The 19,426-nt window shown below is 42.5% G+C and overlaps 1 protein-coding gene across 2 annotated transcripts in view; it reads right to left on the reverse strand.

The window, feature by feature from the left end:
• The window catches only part of EXOC4 (exocyst complex component 4), an 850,139-nt gene that overhangs the window by 749,914 nt on the left and 80,799 nt on the right, over nt 1–19,426 (reverse strand). For both annotated transcript variants that reach the window (XM_056124006.1, XM_056124007.1), the window contains exon 5: nt 17,014–17,123. In XM_056124006.1, coding sequence (XP_055979981.1) covers nt 17,014–17,123 — 110 coding nt within the window. The remainder of the gene's footprint in view (nt 1–17,013; nt 17,124–19,426) is intronic.

Here is a 19,426-nt window from a genome sequence, read left to right on the forward strand (position 1 = left end):
AAAGAGTTCCACTAAAAAGCCACAAGTTAGGAATGTGTTCACGTGCACCAGGGCTAGCTGAACGTCATAGCTGCCACAAGAATAATTGTTGATGAGGTCAGTGCAGTTTAAATCAATGGGCCCCGAGATGATGTGGCATAGCGTTCTTTATGCGCACACTAATATGATGGATTGCCTATTAAAGAAATAACAAGTAAGCAAGGTGTGAGTAATAAAATGCCACAGCCCTGAATGGCACATTTGTCTGGAACCTTATCTTTCTGTTTGTCTTCTGAAATCTCCTAGAGCATAAACACTGAACAGATCCAATATTAATTAATTTATATTATCTATTTCACTTACATCAGCTGAAAATTGAAAGGCAATTTAGGAGGATAATATAATCAACTATAAAGACTAGTCTAATAATCATGAAAACTGTGTGAGGGTCAGACAGAATTATTGGGCTTTATGGGAAAAGCATTTTACAAAAAAAATAATTTAACTGAAGTTCAACAGGACTCACACCACAATGAGCACAAAATGCACAAAATGCCAAACTGCTAATCCCCAAATCATTACTTTGCGTGTTATAACATATCATCTATATGATATATTATATCTATATGATATGTTACATAGAGCATCTAATATATATATAACATATATATATAGCATATCAACATATGCTATATATTTGTTATGTATAGCATATACTCAGTTTGTAGGTTTTGGAACACTTCAAAATTAGAAATCCTGGGGCTGGAGCAATAGTACAGTGGGTAGGATGTTTGCCTTGCACATGGCCAACTGGGTTCAATCTCAGCATCCAATGTGGTGCTCAGAGCCCACCAGGAAGTGATCCCTGAATGCAGAGCCAGGAGTCAGCCTGAGCACTGCCAGCTGTGGGGGGAAAAAAAAAGAAATATTTTATTCCCTTTCCCAAATCATAATTATTTGCATTATTTGCTCAAAGGATCTTATCAAGTATGGATTTCTTGAATCTGATTTTGAAGATTCTCGCCAACTAAGAGCGAAATATTAGAAGACTTTCATGTCCTTTGAGCAATTATTTCTATTAATACTTTATTGGCTCAAAAAGATATTAAATATTACAAAGAGAGAGAAAGAGAGAGAGAGATATCTATAGGTATAGGTATATAAGCCTGGGTGAGTATAAATAATGTCTGGATAAGGTTAAGAATGAAAGAAAGGTTTAACTAAAATCCTCTTTTTTTCACCAACTAAGATACTTAGAACTCATGAAAGGATTACCTAGATGGTATCTAAGGACCTTTCAAGTCTACAATTCCATGATTCTATTAACCATTAAATCTATCCACCTCTGGTTACAGAGACTATATAACTAATTATATACACCTATAGAACAGATAATTCATTTTAAAAGAAAACAAAGTGAATATTCCACATACGCAGCAAAAATATTCTATTCAAGAAAATTAATTTTAATAATAATCTTACCACCTGGTGAGTAAAGAAAGAAATCTAAACAAGTGCATGTTATTTTCTTTGCTCTGTATCACGGCATGAAAAGAGCAATACCACATGCCATACCTTTACGTATGTTGTCCATCTGAAGAAAATAATGATTTTCAAAATAAATTTTTTGTTGAATAAAGCGTATCATCTGTCACTTGTCTATTCATGTTGATCACAATATAAGAGGTAACTGTAGTGTTTACTATTAAAAACTTTGGGGGTGGACCAATAATACAGCAGGTAAGGCCAATCGTGGTTCAATTCCCAGCACACATAGGGTTCCCTGAGCACCACTAGGAGTGATTCCTGAGCACAGAGCCAGGAATAATTCCTGAATATTACCAGATGTGGCCCAAAAGCCCCCCCTAATAAATTAATAAATAAATAAACTTCCGGTAGATGACATTTCTTAAACTGGGCACAGAAAATAAAGTAAGTAAATTTCATAAATAGAGGTAGGTATAGATAGACCATTCCATCTTATGAATGGGTCTTAATTTACAGACTGCATTCAACCATACTACCCCCCACAGAATAGAATTTCTGCCTCGATTTAACATTTAAAAAAAAAAAAAGAAGAAGACCTCAAAAAATAACCAAGACTAATTTAATTAGACGACAAAAGTATCAAGATGACATACCTGCAATGCTGACCCATGCCTGGACAGAAGCCAGATATAGAAAATAAGCAGTTGGCCACTTACACGTGACCACAACACAGCACTGTAAATTCGTACTTCAAGTTGCTCAAAACACAACTATACGCATTACATGTATAAATGTAAGTAAAATGTAAATTAAGCTATTCAAGAAGAAAAAAAGGGCTGGGCTCAAACGTGAGAATAGCATCTGCCATAAAGAAATGCAAATAATAAGCAGTGGGTGGAGACACACAGGGAGGCAGGATTTGGCCTTCATGGGGTCAATGAGCTTTAAAATCCAAACAAGAAAAGCCTCCACCCCAGGGAGCAAACACAAGACCACGTGAAGCTTGAGACCTCAGCTATTCTATTCAGCTCCTGGCCTCACCAGGCACTATCCTGCATGATCCCAGAGGAAGTAACTGGTCATCCGCCTCTCTTAAATACATTTAGCCAATAAAAAAAATTAACTTCAAACCTCTTTTATTCTAATTACGGAGCCCATTACTGAGCCCACGGGCACAGATGGAGGAAGACGGGGCTGGGGCACTGGGGGGGCCTCTGGAGGATGGAATCTTGATTGGGGTCTTTTGGATAGTTTAACTAACTGCCCCTGGAGTGCGGATCCCCGATGAAGGTACTTCAAAAATGTTAACTAAGCGCTCCTAAGGTACAGATTAAATTATCTGAAAGAAAACCACGCCCTGCTCCTGAGAGGAAAGAACCGGAGGCAGTTCTCAACCAGGGCAGGGTGCTGTCTATCATTCATATGAACCCAGGAGTTTTCACAGCCTCTGCAAAGGGGCGTTTCCGCCGAGATGGGTAGCCCAACCCTACACACCTAGCATGGGGGAGAAGGGCACTGGTCCTGCCATAAGTGAAAGTGGGCAAGGGGGGGAGATGACGTTTCATGGGCTGGCGGAAAGGTTAAAATGGACGGGTCCCTGCTGAAAACAAAGAGCTCTACGCTTGAAACAGCTGCTCTTGGAACAGCATCTTAGCCTTATCTCCTTGACAAAAAAAAAAAAAAAGGAAGCTGCACCTTTGAAGGTCAAAGTGGAGAAAAGGCTACCAGAACTGCCACAGGGATAAGAGAAGGGGCAGGAGGGCAGGAGGAAGCAGGTGATGAATACCAACAACCACTAAACTGTGGGTGGCCGCGGTCCCCAGGTACCTTATTAGGTACTTGTGGGGGAATGCCAACTGCCCAGGGAGGAAGCGAGATTCCACAGAAGGTGGGGTCCAGGCAAGCTGAGGTCTGAGCACGTCTCCACCACACAATGGGTGCTCTCCCCCACATCATCGGGTCCTGCTGGGCCACCATGGCTTCACCTGTAAAGTGGCAGCAGAATTCACGGTACCTATGACACACGGTCATTCACCATCAAATCACAAATTTAGGTCTCCGTGAAGTTCAAGAATGCACTTCCCACGGGGCCGGAGTGACAGTACAGCAGGTAGGACATTTGCTTTGCACATGCCTGACACAGGTTGGATCCCATATAATCCATCAAGCACCGCCTGGAGTAATTCCTGAGTGCAAAGCCAGGAGTAACCCCTGAGCATTGCTGGGTGTGACCCAAAAAGAAAAAAAAAAGGATACACTTCCTAAATTCCTGGGCTTCAGGATACCCAGACTGTGGAAGAAAGAAGCTGAGAATTCCTGTCTCTCTGTCTCTGAATATATCTGCGCCTCCCCTAAACCCCCGCCCCAGCACACACACACACATACACACACACAATGTAAGACAAGGAGAATTAACAAAAAAGATAAAGAGAATTACAAATCATGCCTGGGGAAAACTTGAGGAAAGAAATCTGCCCCAAATTCAAACTAACTGTCAATAGGACCCACGTACTCCAGCTCTGCCACGAGCTTGGCTGCAGCGCAGAGCCACGGGAAAGTGGGATGAGACGGCCGGGGCGGCGGCCACACGCTCAGGACTGATCTAAGACCACCACTAGAAAGAAAGACAACGTCTTACCCAAAGTTCCCAAACACTGAAAACTATGCAAAGGGCTCTGAGTGTGGACTAGAGGGAAGGGACTTCAAAGCAGACACAATCTGAAACAGCCGTGTTGGAGACACAATGCTTCTGGGGGAGAAACAAGACCAAAAATAAAAAATTTTTTTAAAAAAATTTTTTTAAAAAGGAACAGAGAACTGCCCTGGGCTATTAGATGGTGAAGGGAGAAAGAAGCAAGAAAGTAACATTCAGGATCCCACAAGAGAAGCAAAGTTCAGAAAACAATCTTCCTTCGCCACCAAAGCAGAAAAGAGCTCCATGGAGGCTCCTAGATTTAGCTCTGCCGACAGAAGAGGGAGCCAAGGAGCTGGCAATGCTGTGGAACACACCGATCCCCAAAAGGTGAGCAAGGGAAAATGAACAGTCACAAAGAGGTATAAAAGGGTGCGGGAGGAGAGACGGACCGGTACTCAGAGTTTTCTCCTGGCTCTGCACCCAGGAATTACTCCCAGCAGGCTTCAAGGGAAAGTATTTGGTGCCGAAGCTCAAACCTGGGTCAGCTGTGTGCAAGACAAGCACCCTACCCTCTAAATGACAGCTCTGACCCCTCGAATCATATACATAATTATATAGTTAAAGGTAAAGGCCCTCCCATTGATCGTCGATTTGCTCGAGCGGGCCCAGTAACGTCTCCATTGGAGACTTTGTTGTTACTGTGTCTGGCATATCGAATACTCTCGGTAGCTTGCCGGGCTCTCCGAGAGGGGCGGAGGAATCGAACTCAGCTCGGCCATGTTGGCCGCTTGTAAGGCGAATGCCCTACCGCTGTGCTATCGCTCCATATATTGGAAAAGACCATATGCATTGGTCTTAAGAATGCACTTAAAGTAATAAAACAAAAATGCCAATCACTGAGCTAAAATACATGACCTTAGTTTCTAAGTAAAAAGTAACACAAAGTGGGCTAGAGGGACAGTACAATGGATAGGGCATTTGTCTTGTACTTAACAAAGCCAAAGTATTCTGTATGGTCTCTCAAGCACCACCAGGAGTAACTTCTGAGTGTAGAGCCAGGTATAGGCACCGCCAGTTGTGACCCAGAAACAAAATAAAGCAAACACACACCAACACACACATACACATATACAACACACACACACACACACACACACACACACACACACACACAAAGTAAAGTTTAAAAACAGAAAATGAAGTAGAGAACAAGATAATGGACATATCTAAAATCCTGGTTCTAACACAATAGGCATACCCTAGGAACATCAGATTGTTCCAGAGTTCCATAACCTGTGCCAGTGGATCTGAAGGAAAACTTTCTAATTCTCTTTATGAAGCCAATATTAAAATCAAATCTAATAATAAAATACTAAGGGGGGAGATAGATGTAACTCGGGAAATATACTTGCCTTGCATATGTGAGGGTTCAGATTCCCTGATTCAATTCCTGGCTTGAAAAAAAAAATAAGACTAGAGGCCAAATTTACTGATAAACATCCAGGCAGAATACCTAAATGAGGGCCATGGAGACAGTACAGGTGTTAAGGCTCTTGCATTGCATGCAGCCAATCCTAATCCAAATTCCCACATACAGTGTCAGGGGAATCCCTAATACCGAAAATAACTACAACAAAAAAATCCTAAATAAATGATAGTAAACAATTCAAAACCATGTTGAGTAAATAACACAGCAGGATCAAGATGGAATTTTTTTTCTAGGAATGAAACATCTGTCCAATATTTTAAAATGCACCGATATGACATGTTAATACAGTTAAAGCTAAAATAGAAAAACAGATAAATGATGAGAATATTCATGAAAATATATTTTAAAAAATTGACCTAAAACATAAGAAAACTTGTTTACCAACTCATAATCAGAGAAATGACCATTTCTGTGTTAACAATACTGTGGTACCATTTTCGCTTCTCAACTTAGTGAAAATGAATTTTCACTACATCTTAGTACATCCTATTGCTGAGGATGTGGTTAAAACAAGCCCTTCCATACTCTGGTAGCAGAAACACAGGCTGATATGACTCTTACAGAAGAATTTAGTAACACCTGAAAACAAACAAACTACATATGGGCTTGCTCTTTGATTAAGTTATTTCTCTTCTAGACATTTCCCCTAGTGACACAGCTCCAAAAACATGAAAATACATATGCAGATTATATACATATGCAGACCATAAAGGTCATTCCTACTCTGGACAAACTGGCAGGTTACCGAAAGTAGCCTGCCCAAACGGCAGAGTCTGGCAAACTCCCCGTGGCGTACCCAATATGCCAAATACCAGTAACAATGATGGGTCTCATTCTCCTAAAGAGCCTTGAATATAGATCTCAGGGCTAGGATGAAGGAGACGTTACTGGGGCCTGCTCGAGGCAATCGACGAATAACAGGATGATTTGTGATTTGTGATTTGTGAAATGGGTGATACCATTTCACCGAAACTCTTCAGTGCCACCCTCGAGAACATCATGCGACGACTGGAATGGGAAGGAATGGGAGTGAAGATAGATGGTCGGCAACTACACCACCTCCGCTTTGCTGATGACATTGTTTTAATAACACCAAACATCAGCCAAGCGGCACAAATGCTGGCCGACTTTGACCGTGAGTGTGGAGAGGTAGGACTACAGCTGAATCTTACGAAGACAATGTTTATGAGAAACAGCCTTGTTCCTGACGCCCCATTTGCTCTCAATGGAACGACCATCTCCGAATGCAACAGCTATGTGTACCTAGGTCGAGAGGTCAACATGACAAATGGCCTGGCACCCGAGCTGTGCAGGAGGAAGAGAGCGGCTTGGAACGCCTTCAAGAACGTCGAAGAAATAGCTAAGAGGGCGAAGAACCTCCGGCTCCGGGCACATCTCTTTGATTCCACTGTTCTTCCTGCATTAACATTTGCCTCAGAGACCTGGGCCCTACGCAAACAAGATGAGAACGCTATTCAGGTCTCCCAAAGAAGAATAGAAAGAGCTATGCTTGGAATATCACGTTTCACTCAAATGAGAGAACGAATCCGGAGTTCTGTCATCCGTCGACGATCAAGGATCAGGGACGCTGTCTCATTTGCCAAGGTGTCGAAAATCAGATGGGCTGGTCACGTAATGAGATTTAAAGACGACCGTTGGACTAGAGCTGTTACTGATTGGATTCCATGGGATGTCAAGAGACCGCGTGGCCGCCCACCTTTCAGACTTCTTCGTCAAGATCATGAACGATCGGTTTGAGGCCCTTCATGTTCCCAGAGCGAACAGATGCCATTGGGCTACACTAGCACGTGACAGGGACAAATGGAGACGTTACTGGCGCCCGCCCGAGCAATCGACGACTAACGGGAAATTAAGTGATTTAAGTGATTTGTGAAAGGGGGAGCAAATATCTCTAAGAACTAATATGGGGTGATTTCCAGGAAGGTAAAAGCAACAAAGTATAAAAAAGTATCTCTAGTGTTCAACCTTTCCCTGATTAAAGGTATATGAAAGCATACATAAACCTACCTGCTCCTTTGTGTAAAAATACAGAAAAGGCAAAGCGGAAACTGCAGAGAACAAATGAAATTGAACAGGAAGAATCAAACAGTGGGAATGCAGAAAGATTTGGGGGTGAGGTAGGGGAGGGGGAAGGTGGGATGCAACACATCTGCCTGCCTTTCTAACTCGAAGAATATAATATAATATTGCTGAAATGACCTGGGATCTGGGTGGGATGACAAAGGAAACACAAATAGTAACAATGACTCCAGCTGTGGAAGAAATATACAACATAACCACTCTGAGAGTCTTAGGACAGAAATGATCTCCCTGAAGTAACCTGTCATATTCTTCTGACTTCACAATAGAAGATCTTAGAGTTACAAACAGAACACCACGCCAATTTTGTCCTAAAGTTAATAATCTATCACAGAAACAGGACCTGTTTAACGTGGGTTGGAAACTCCAAGATTATAATTTCTGTTTACTGGGATTAACTATGCAAGTAAGTAAAATCGAAAGAAATGTACACAGGATCTTATTTCTTAGCTTTGTCAACCAACAGGAATTGTTTGTTGTGACATACAGTAACACCCGGAATGACATCTCCACAACACTGAGTATAGCGAGAATGCTAACTTGGCTGCTAAATACCACTGATTGATAAAAGAAATCAGAGTTCCTTAGGAACCATGGCAAATTCCAAGGCTGAGGCAGGGGCTTGAAAGGTCTCGTGGTGACAGATTCTAAAGGACATCAGAAATATTGTGCTGGCACGTGACCATCGTAAAGAAACAACCAATGGCCAAATCTGAAACAAGGCAAGCAAACAATGCTGGTGGGTGGTTACAATCCACGGAATGAGATTAATATCCATGAGTCCTTGCCAATAGGAAAAATTAATGAATAAATAAATGCAGAAGGAAAACAGTTCTTCATTGGAATTCTTCACTAGCAGAATCCCAATGATTACATGATGAACAACAGGAAAATCACAGTTTGGCAAACACCTAGTAATCGCCGTGGGCAAGAATATAGCTGCGATTATGCAACGCACATTAAAGAAAGAAAAATGGGTGGTTGAGGTGTTTTTTTTTTTAATATCTCCATAACACAGTAGGTGCTAAAAAAGAAAAATGCGATCTATAGCTTTCAGTTAACAGAAGGGCAGACGATTTGTCAAAAACAAAAAGCAAATATCATACTTAATGGCGACACCTGAGAATCACTTCCTGGAAGGCTTAACCCACTACCACCTCCCGATTAGACCGCAGATTTCAGCTCAGGAAAAGTTTATAAAAGCAAAGAAAAGGACAACTAACAACTAAGGACCATGCTGTCTCTGTTTCTTAAAATTCAATTCAAGGGCTGACGTTATGATTGCTTAGATACTAAATTCAGGAAAACATACACATTTTTCAGATACTCTAATATGCTATTAAAACTACTTAAAATAATTCAGCAGAACTGCGAGGTACCAGACATAGAGGGGAAAAAAAGTTTCCAAAAGTATAATCAAATAGATTATACAATTTAAGCAAATTATACAGTTAAAAGTACTAAGTTAAACAGTGAATAAGTAAAAATCATGATGGCTTTAAATTATTCAAAAAATTACGTTTGCACATATATAAACAAATATCATACATAAGGATACAGTTAAGTATATAAACTATATGAACTTTCCCGTATCTAATGAATATATGATGGATACACATATAATATACATTTATATACAAACAGTATTAAGTACTAAGACATTCCGGAAAAATATACGGTACAATTTGAAAACAGCAATCATATCTGGAGTACAAGAGAGAGTAAAGGAATTCAAAAATTCATGTATTCATGAATTGCATCTATAATGTTTCTCTGAGGTTTATTTTCGGGGGCAGCAGAGGGGGTCGACTATTTTCCTCAGGTATAGCCTTAGCTCGTTGTTAGAAGGTGGTTTCTAGAAGGACTCAGAACACCATGTCATGTCAAGGATCAAACCCAGACCTCCCATTTGCAAAGCCTGCAAAGGAGCCCCTCCAACTCTCTCTGGCTCTGCAACGCTCATTTTTTCAAAAATGGGTAAGAAGTGAATATGGAAAGATACTATCATTTATTAATCTAGTGGGAAGTACATGGTGATGGTTATATTGATCTGAGATGAATAATGTAATATTCATATTTTATAATACATATTTATAATGAATATATTTTAGATCAGTAAAAAAAAATCTGGTCTTGCTTCATTTAGAAAAATGTGAACTATTAATTCTATCTTACCTCCTTTGTATTGATCTCCTAGCTCTATTTATGATCAGGAACAGAAATAAGCAAAGATTTCTGACTGCTCTATAAAGAACAAATACAGGGATACTTCAGGAACAAGTGACTTAAAATGCCAAGTGAGGCCCTGACCCATACAAAGAAGAAACTCAAAAGGTGTCATTCTTTTGGAGAATCAGATCTGCACTATTCTTTTTTTTTTTTAATTTGTTAATGAATCACCATTGAGGTACAGTTTCAGACTTACAAACTTTCATGCTTATATTTCAGTTATACAATGATTAAGTACCCATCCTCCACCAGTGCCCATTCTCTACCACCAATGTTTCCAGTATCCCTCCCACCCACCCCCATCCTCCCCACCCCACCTCTGTGGCAGGTACATTCCCTTCTACTCTCTCTCTCTCTCCTTTAGGGTATTGTAGTATGCAATACAGGCATGAAATGGCCATCATGTTCAGTCTACAGTCTACTTTCAGCACACATCTCCCATCCCGAACGAGCCCTCCAAGCATCCTTTACTTGGTGCTCCCTTCTCTAACTGAGCTGCCTTTTCCCCATGCATGCAAGGCTGGCTTCCAAGCTGTGGAGCAATCCTCCTGGTCCTTATCTCTACTATCCTTAGATGATAGTCTCCCAATCTGTTACTTTATATTCCGCAAATGAGTATAGTCCTTCTATGTCTGTCCCTCTCTTTCTGACTCATTTCACTTAGCATGATACTCTCCATATCCATCCACTTATATGCAAATTTCATGACTTCATCTTTCCTAACAGCTGCATAGTATTCCAATGTGTAGATGTACCAAAGTTTCTTTAGCCAGTCATCTGTTCTCGGGCACTCGGATTTTTTCCAGATTTTGGCTATTGTAAATAGTGTTGCAATGAACATATCTGCACTATTCTTACAGAAAAAAAAAAATTTCAGATCGTTTTACTATTCCAGACATGTAAGTGCCAAGAAGAGGCACCTTACCTCATTTTATGTTGTGATTAATAGTTCTGATCCCGAAGCACAGAATTTTTCAAATATCAGACCCAGGGATGGAGAGATGATCTAGCAGGTAAGGTGCCTACCTTGTATGTGGCTGCCTCGATTCAATCCCCGGCAGCACACATGGTTCCCCAAACCAGAGGCATCATTCCCTAGTACTGAGTCAGGACCAGCCCTGAACACCAATGTGGCCCCAATACCCCTCCTCCTTCCCAAGGCAATACAGGCAAAAGTAAATGAATATAAGACTCAAAGTTCCTTTATATAACAATCTCAGAACAGGACTTTATAAAAAGAGAGTCAAAAAGGCAGCAGTGAAAGGAAAAAAATATATATTTATGCTGCATTAAGATGCCGTTGCTTAACCTATGCTGGTACCAAAAATATGTGAGGAGTCTGGTTTCATTATAGTTGTAGTCTTAGCGATCCCAGCAGGAGTGCGGAGAAAATGAGTAAAGAAGACACAAATGAAAAGCCTCTGTACCCTGGGAGTCATTGCTCACATCGAAATGTTCCCCAGGCAGTTTCCAAATCAAAGGACAGACCGGGAATCCAAAAGCTTAAATCAACATTTTACAACAATTATTGGATTTTTCTCCATATTTCTACCATCCTTCGACCTAAGTTAAGTTGAATCACTACATCTAAATTAGATGTAAGTTTCTCTGTACATAAGTAAATAGTATGAGCGATGAGAATAATAGAAGAAAGGACTGAAAAGTACCTCCCTTACCTATTTGGAGTGGGAACTTCAAGACACCAGGGTCCAACATTAACCATCTTGTTCAACCTGAACCAATCACTCAACCTCCCTGAATTGACTTTTCTGGGATTCTTTTATTTTTTTTTAATTTATAAATGGACTTTTTAAATATTAACTGAGAATACAGTAGTTTTTTACATATTTATTGCTTGAGTTTCCTCTGACATAAACAATTCTTTATATTTTTGCCTATTTCTCAGTAAGTTTATTTTGTTGATTTATGTGGAGTTCTTTGTACATTCTAGAGGCCTCTTTGGGGAAAAGGCCAATCTTTCCACATATACAGAGTCATCCATAAATTGTCCATTATTTAACCAGTTCTTTATTATACCAGTTCTCTTTTTCATTATTAATATGTAAGAATGTTAAGTAGATGCTAATCATTTTTCTGTTAATGGGTTGCTTGCATCAATCTGCTTTGATTTTGCCATTTATAATTAAATGGTTTGTTTTAATTAGATAATGCACACACATAACTATATATATTTTATCATTTAAATATTTGATGAGACATATACAACAGATATGATAATCATAATGATAATATTATTAGCAGTAGCCCTAAGTAACTCATAGTATCATAGGATTATTATATCAGTTGAATGCTACAATGCACTTTGCAAATTCTAACATGTAAACTGGTTAAAAAGTCTCTCATAAAAAGCCACTCATGACTCTACCTCTAAATAAGACATTTGAAAAATGACTCATTTGCAAGCAATCAAAATTCTCATTTAATTAATAATAATCTGAAAGTTCTCAGAATCACCTCTAACCTTAATTTATGGCACCCCTATGGGAGATCTGGTCTACCCAGAGGTTCCCTATTGGAACTTCATCTATAAAAATGTCAGTTCTAATAGATTATACCCTCAATCCTCCTATTTCCCAAGGTGAGGGGCGCTTTGAGAGCCCGTGCTTAAATTCTCTGGAGAAATGAATATTTCTTTGTAGGCTGATTCACAAATAAGATCGTCAGGGCATACTATTCATTAATGAGAAGAGGACAGAACTTTTACCCTTTATTACAAGAAATCTCCTCAGCACCAGACTTTTTATATGTGTATTTTATGTATTTCTAAATGTACTTAGTAACATTTTATGCAGTTCTCTACACAGTTTTCACCTTCCTCATTTTAATGAAATGACCACATTAATATGGTCCTGAAGGACCAGAACTGCAATGACTTAAGACTCTACAGATAACTTCAAGAACGTCAAATTTTCACATATGAATTAGATAACTTCAGCTGGGTTGAAAAGCAGCTGTGCAGAGCGTAAGCAGGGCAATGCCTCCCCAAAGATATCCGTGTCCTGGAGGCCTCTGTGAAAGCTCCCTTCTGTGGTCAAGGAGACTTGACAGAGAGGACTAAGTCCTGAATTATCTAAGAGGATGGCGCTTTAGCACCTGGGTCCCAGAGAGCAGAAGGAGGAGGCCGAAGAGTGGGTCAGAACCACCAGCACTGGTTGTGAAGGTGGAGGGAGGCGGCAGTTAGCCAAAGGCAGCAAAGGTTCCAGAAGTAGGAAAGGCAAGGAGATGGATTCTTCTTCCGAGTCTCCAGAAAGACCACATCCCCAGAAGTTCAGGTCAGCCCGAGGAGACGCCAAGCACACTAGGAACCGCCCAGCCCAGAAGACTCTCTGCACGCTGTCACGCAGGACAGCAGGGACAGAAAACAAACACAAAGCCCAGTTCAGTTATCTTCAGGAAAACCAGCTAATTAGAATAGTATGCGCCAGAACCCAGTGGCTGACCTGAAATCATAACTCTCCTACTTGTGAGCTGTATGTCTTCAACCAATGCTTAGTGATGGATGCCTCGATTTCCTCCCCTGTCAAAGGAGGCCAATGGCATTTTCCTCTGAGACTGTTCCAAGATGAGTCTGGTGGTGTATTTGTTGGTCAAGCTCTTATCCCACATGGACACACACGACCCACACACGACCCCGCCCACACGGGTGTCACTTCTATACTGTCTGACATGTAATAGGCACGAAATACATTAGGTTCTGCAGCTACTGACTTCATTCAAGAACATTTTTTAACTATCTGCGTGTTCAGTCACCCACGGAGAGCGCCTGAGATCAACAGTCTCAAAAACCATAGGGGAAGCACCTTCCGGAATGGCGGCAGCAGCAGCAGGGAACAACCCCGAGTCTCTGTCACAGTTGGGTCATGGAGGAAGAGAGGCCAAGGTCAGAGGGTCACCGTGCGGGGCGCTCTGTGACAAATGCAGATCACAGGCCCTGACGGAGGAAGTGCCCATCAAACAGGAAAAGCATCTTATGAAAATGAATAGATGGAGCAGAACTCGTTTGTACTAAAAATCTGCCAGAACTGGCATTTTGGAGCTTATTGGATACTGATCAGGCACTTTTGTAAACCTATCATCTCTTTATAAACAATTAAAACTTTTATTTCGCCTGGCCATTGACTTGGCACCGTTTAAGTAAATTGATGTAACCGGCAAAGCAATGATTGATTTGCACTGCGAAACACAAAGATGTAAGTAACAATGGGTAATTCCCGTGGAAGATAGATACAAATCAAAAGTATAAATATTTTCTGTACCATAATCCCAAACTCTGCAACAGACCAAGTCAAAACCTAAAAGTAAATAAATAGATAAGTAAATAAATGAAAAGCAACAGTGACTCAGAAAAAGGGAAAAAAAATAAATCTTCAATCTTTTAACTCCTGGAAAAGGCTTGGGCACAAACCTTTGTCAAGTGTCATAATAAAAGTAAGTGCTAAGGAGACTAACAGCAAAAAAAAAAAAAATCTATTATAAAATAATTCCTCCACTCCCCACAGTAAAACCAATAAACTTCAAGACTCCAAGCCTAAATAACCTTAACTTTTAATTAAATATTTTAAAAGGTAATTAAATATGCCCCAGCAACAATATTGTTAGGCACTCAAAAGAAACACTTTCAATTAGTTACACAAAATATATTGATTGGATCCACAGCATTTTCTTTTTTTTTTTTTCACCTTTTCATTAATTCAAGACTATAGGACCAGCAAGAACCACTAAAACTCTTTTCCTCAGAAAGTCAACAACAATCAACCTTACTATTTTTCTAAAAGACCTGGACAGTTTTGGCTGTCCCACAAAGGCACTCCAGCCCTCCACCCACTGCTCCCAAGCCCAGAGTCGGCAGGGACGTTCTCTAAGCTGGGCCAAACCGAGTGACCTCTGGCTAAGCACTATAGCATTGTCCTCCCGTTGTTCATCGATTTGCTCGAGCGGGCCCAGTAACATCTCCATTTTGCGACTTGCTGTTACTGTGTTTGGCATATTGAATACGTCACGGGTAGCTTGCCAGGCTTTGCCATGTGGGTGAGATACTCTCGGCAGCTTGCCGGGCTCATGCAAAGGGGTGGAGGAATCAAACCCGGCTTGGCTGGGCTGGCTGCGTGCAAGGCAAATGCCCTACCTGCTGTGCTATCACTCCAGTCCCGGCTAAGCAACCTCCAACTAAATCTTTGCATCCAGATTCAAAGCAGTCCACAAAGCCACGCGATTGTGGCTGGGTCCTCCAAGTGTCTTTTGTGTGCGTGTGTGCATTTTTGTGTGCACGCCCATGTGCACGCACCTGCCTCCACATACACAAACAAATCTGGAGGAGAGGCCATGACGCTATAAGGAAGGAGGACACAGGAGGGCGGTTATACATACACAGAAAAGCTCTCAAGGTCCAGGTATGGAACACGACTCATAAAATAGCTAGGGGAAAGCTACAGGGGAAGGCCGGAGCGGGGGGATCGCTCCCATGCCTGGCACACACGCAGCCCCAAGTTCAACCCCTGGCACTGATATGGGCAGGCAGGCAGCTAGGGAAGGCCCCCTCCCCAGGTGATGGCAGTAAATTTCCTGGGAAGTAATTGCCCTTAAGTTGTGAAGGCCAACCTTGTAGAAAACAGGAACTAAGGCCTGATAAGACCCTCATCTGGTGCCTAAAACTGACCCAGAGATGATTCAGTAGAAACAGAAGTCCAGGAAAGGAATTTCAAAGAAGACCATCACAACTCCCAACCCTTGGTAACCACCTTAGCAAGGAATTATTACCTAGATTGAAGTCCCATAGGGGGGCAGGTTCGAGAAACCCTACAAAAGCCAACTTGAACAAAGGAAGGATGCACATATGCTGTCTGAGCCCATGTGCTGCTTGTGTCCATGTGGCTGAGCATATGTGGTGCTGAGCACATGTGTCACTCACATCTCCCCTCAAGATGTGTCCTTTCATGCTTTCATGTCTAATGCTGGGATATGTGTAAGGTTTCTCTCCGCCCTTGGAAAAAGCCCAGTTTCTCTCTTGAACACTCTCCACTCTCTCCCATTTTCTCTTCCTCTTCCCCTTCAAAAACCTCTGAATAAAATCTGTTCTACTTTGCTACTTGTCCACTTCTGACATTCTTTTCTGCAAGGCGAGATAAGAACCCAGTAAGCCTGGGTTTCTACTGTCCTTAGGTATTAGTCTCCTCTTAGGTTACTTTATATTCCACACATGGAAGTCCTTCTATGTCTGTCCCTCGCTTTCTGACTCATTTCACTTAGCATGACACTCTCCATGTTGATCCACTTACATGCAAATTTCATGATTTCATCTTTCCTAACAGCCGCATAGTATTCCGCTGTGTAGATATAACAAAGTTTCTTTAACCAGTCAACTGTTCTCAGGCACTCGGGTTTTTTCCAGACTCTGGGGTGGTGGGAGGGACACTGGGAACATGGGTGCTGGAGAATGGGCACTGGTGGAGGGACGGGTACGCGAACATTGTTTGACTGAAACACAATCGTGAAATTGTGTAAGTCTGTAATGGTATTTCACGGTGATTCATTAAATTTAAAAATGGATAAATAAATAAAGGTACAGGTACCTTCGGGAGCCGCCCCAGGGCCACAGCCATGTAAACTATTCCAGCCTCAGATCCTAAGGAGTGTGTTAGCTTGTAAACAATGGTATACCTGTTCAGAGCCAGGAGGAAGAGGCTAAATAAAAAGGCCAGGCAACCCCTAAGTAAGGGCTGCTCAGGCCACCCCACTCCGTGGACAGTCACTGCATCTGTCTCATTCTCTGTGACCGACAAGGCTGAACAGAGGTGAAGGTACCAGTGCTCTCGTGTGGAGCACTGGAACACATGCCTCGGGACCACCAGCAACCCCACAGGTATCCCAGACCCTTGTCTCAGGAACTGCAGCATCTCAGAAAGTTCAGGGGCTGAAAACTCATCTCTCCTGGGTGGCTCTGGGAACACTCAGTGCTATGGCCTCAGGCCCCTCCATGGCCTGGTTGGCCAGAAATTGTCAGGAGGGAACTCTGGGCCCCCTGGGCACTGCTTATAGGCAAAGCGAGGCAAAGAGACGACATGAAAGAACTTACCACTTGAGCTTCCGGAAGTAGAGAACTGAGACCCATCCAGGAATGTTCGAGATGTGGGCAGGTTTGTAACGTCAATCAGAGGCATAGGCGACACATCTTTCACAAGGGAACTGGAAGAGAAAGGGGGAAAAAAAATATCACTCACACTTTTCCCCAAAACTTCCTCAGACGGAACCAAACCCATCCCCTGGTATCTTCTGCCACCAGCCTGCTTCCTGGTGGGACTTCAACTACCTCCTGGGGTGTTTCCAGGGAGGCAGCCCGGGTCTCGGCCCCAGACAATGGCATAAAGATGTTCACCAAGGGCTTGAGTTTTTGCAGTTTTTATAGGTTTTCTTTCTGCTGATAGGCTTAAGAAAAGAAAAACAAAATACATGTCTCTGTGGGGCTATGGGCGTGACCTGCTTAGACTCAAATAATGTCATGGGATCACAATAGCCTCCTGGGGTCTGTGTTTTGGGAAATTTAGCAGTGTGGCAATGACCGAATGAAAAGAGACCGTGATAACAAAGTTTAAAAGCAGTTAAGTCTAGTTTAACATGTGGGGTTTGTGTTTTAAGTGCTTTTTGAAGAAAACTAACTTTGGTTTGGCAGCTACTCCCAGCGGTGCTCAGGGCTTACTCTTGGCTCTGTGCTCTGGGCACACTCCTGGTAAGACTCGGGGACCATAAGGGGGCACCAGAAATTGAACCTGGGTTGGCTGCATGCAAGGCAAGTGCCCTGCCCACTGGGTGATACTCTCTAGACCCTTTTCTAGGTACTTTTTAATTTTCCATTTGTTTTTTTTTTCCACATATTTTGGGCCCTCACGACATTTGGCTTTTCTCCGGGACTTTGAGCATCCACTTTGTAGAGTTTGATCCCTCTGACCGCGGTCTGCACCAACGGCTCTGCTGATAGTTCCCGGAAGCTCTGCTGCCTGTGATCCCTGGAACCTCAGTCCATACTGCCACTGGGGTGAGCAAGTACTGCGGCTGAGGGGATAGTGCTGGGGAGCACCACAACCAAGAAGGCAATGAGCAACACGGCCAGGAAGTGTGAGCCCACCCCCCACCAGCAAGAACCACAGCCCACACCTGTAAGAGCCCCACCACTGAAGAAGACTGACCCCTGCCAGTGCTCAGCACAGGTGCTAGCACTTCAATGAGTCGTGCAATGTCTTGTTTGATTGATTCCCTTGCTACACCCAGCGATGCTCAGGGTTCTGCATTCAGGAATTACTCCTGGCAATGCTGGGGGACCACATGGATTGCTGAGGAAGCAACCCAGGTGAGCTGCCTACAATGCAAACACCCTACCCTCTGTGTTATCACTCTGGCCCGAGATGTGCCATGTCTTGAGGGCACCACAGCTACGGGTGCATGTGAACCCCATCACTGCAACTACCAACACCAGCATGAACACAAGGAGGGAGATGGGGGGGGGGGGTCATAAATTTCAGGATGCTGAGAACCTAGATTACAATAAGAGATCATTTATGAATCTCCACCAGGTTGACTCCGGTATTTGATCACCCATTTCATCTTTTCCAAAGACACACGGTCCCTCATCCCAGTGATTAACGTTAGAGTCTCTGAAATAAGCGCTTTAATTCCACCTGACACAAAGACTAAAAACAAATTAGATTTTTTAGTTAGCCGCCCTTCATGGGTAGCTGGTAAGAGAAAACAGTAGAGACAAGCAGCACCTAAGCCCTCCACCCATCAGCAGCACCTCTGATACAAAAGGCTCCTGCTGATGCCACAGGCTGGAGTTTCTTCCTGCCCCCTGCAGCCCAGGGTAAAGGCAGGAGCAGCTAAATCCCAGGGAGCCCCACTCAGTGTGAGCTGGAAAGGGAATCACAGTGATGAGGCTCTTTTAGACAGAACTGCCCCGGGTCTGCAAGGCTGTGTCTGATTGCGGGTCCTATTGGAACCAAATCGAGGTATGCATCTGAATACTGATGTTTGTTGGGTTTGCTTTTAAGTCGCACCCAGCAGTGCTCAGGGCTTACTGGTTCTGAGCTCGGGGATCACTTCTGGTGGCTTGAGAGACCATACGGGATGCCGCAGATTGAACCTGGGTTGGCCATGTGCAAGGTAAGTGTCCTACCTGCTATACTATCTCCCCAGCTCAATGAACACTGATTAAAAAAAAAATTTTTTTAATGTCATTTCAGAAAACGGTGTTAATAAATATTATGTTACATCTAGCTTAGCAGTAAAGTGCTGTGAGGACTTGAGCTTGTGAATAATGGTGCACAGAGGGCTAATGGTGTGGCCAGCCTTCTCCTAGACCCGAAGGATAACTGCTAGTTATTAACTTCCACCTTTCTTCTTACATGCAAAAGGAATCCGATGTGGTCCCGGCAGTGCTTACCCAAGTTGCGTTTCTCAGGCAACAAAAAAGGGATTTGAGTAGGAAAAGTTTAAAA

The sequence above is a fragment of the Sorex fumeus genome, unplaced genomic scaffold, assembly GCF_029834395.1.
Source record: "Sorex fumeus unplaced genomic scaffold, SorFum_2.1 ptg000048l, whole genome shotgun sequence".
In the NCBI taxonomy this organism is placed as follows: Eukaryota; Metazoa; Chordata; class Mammalia; order Eulipotyphla; family Soricidae; genus Sorex; species Sorex fumeus.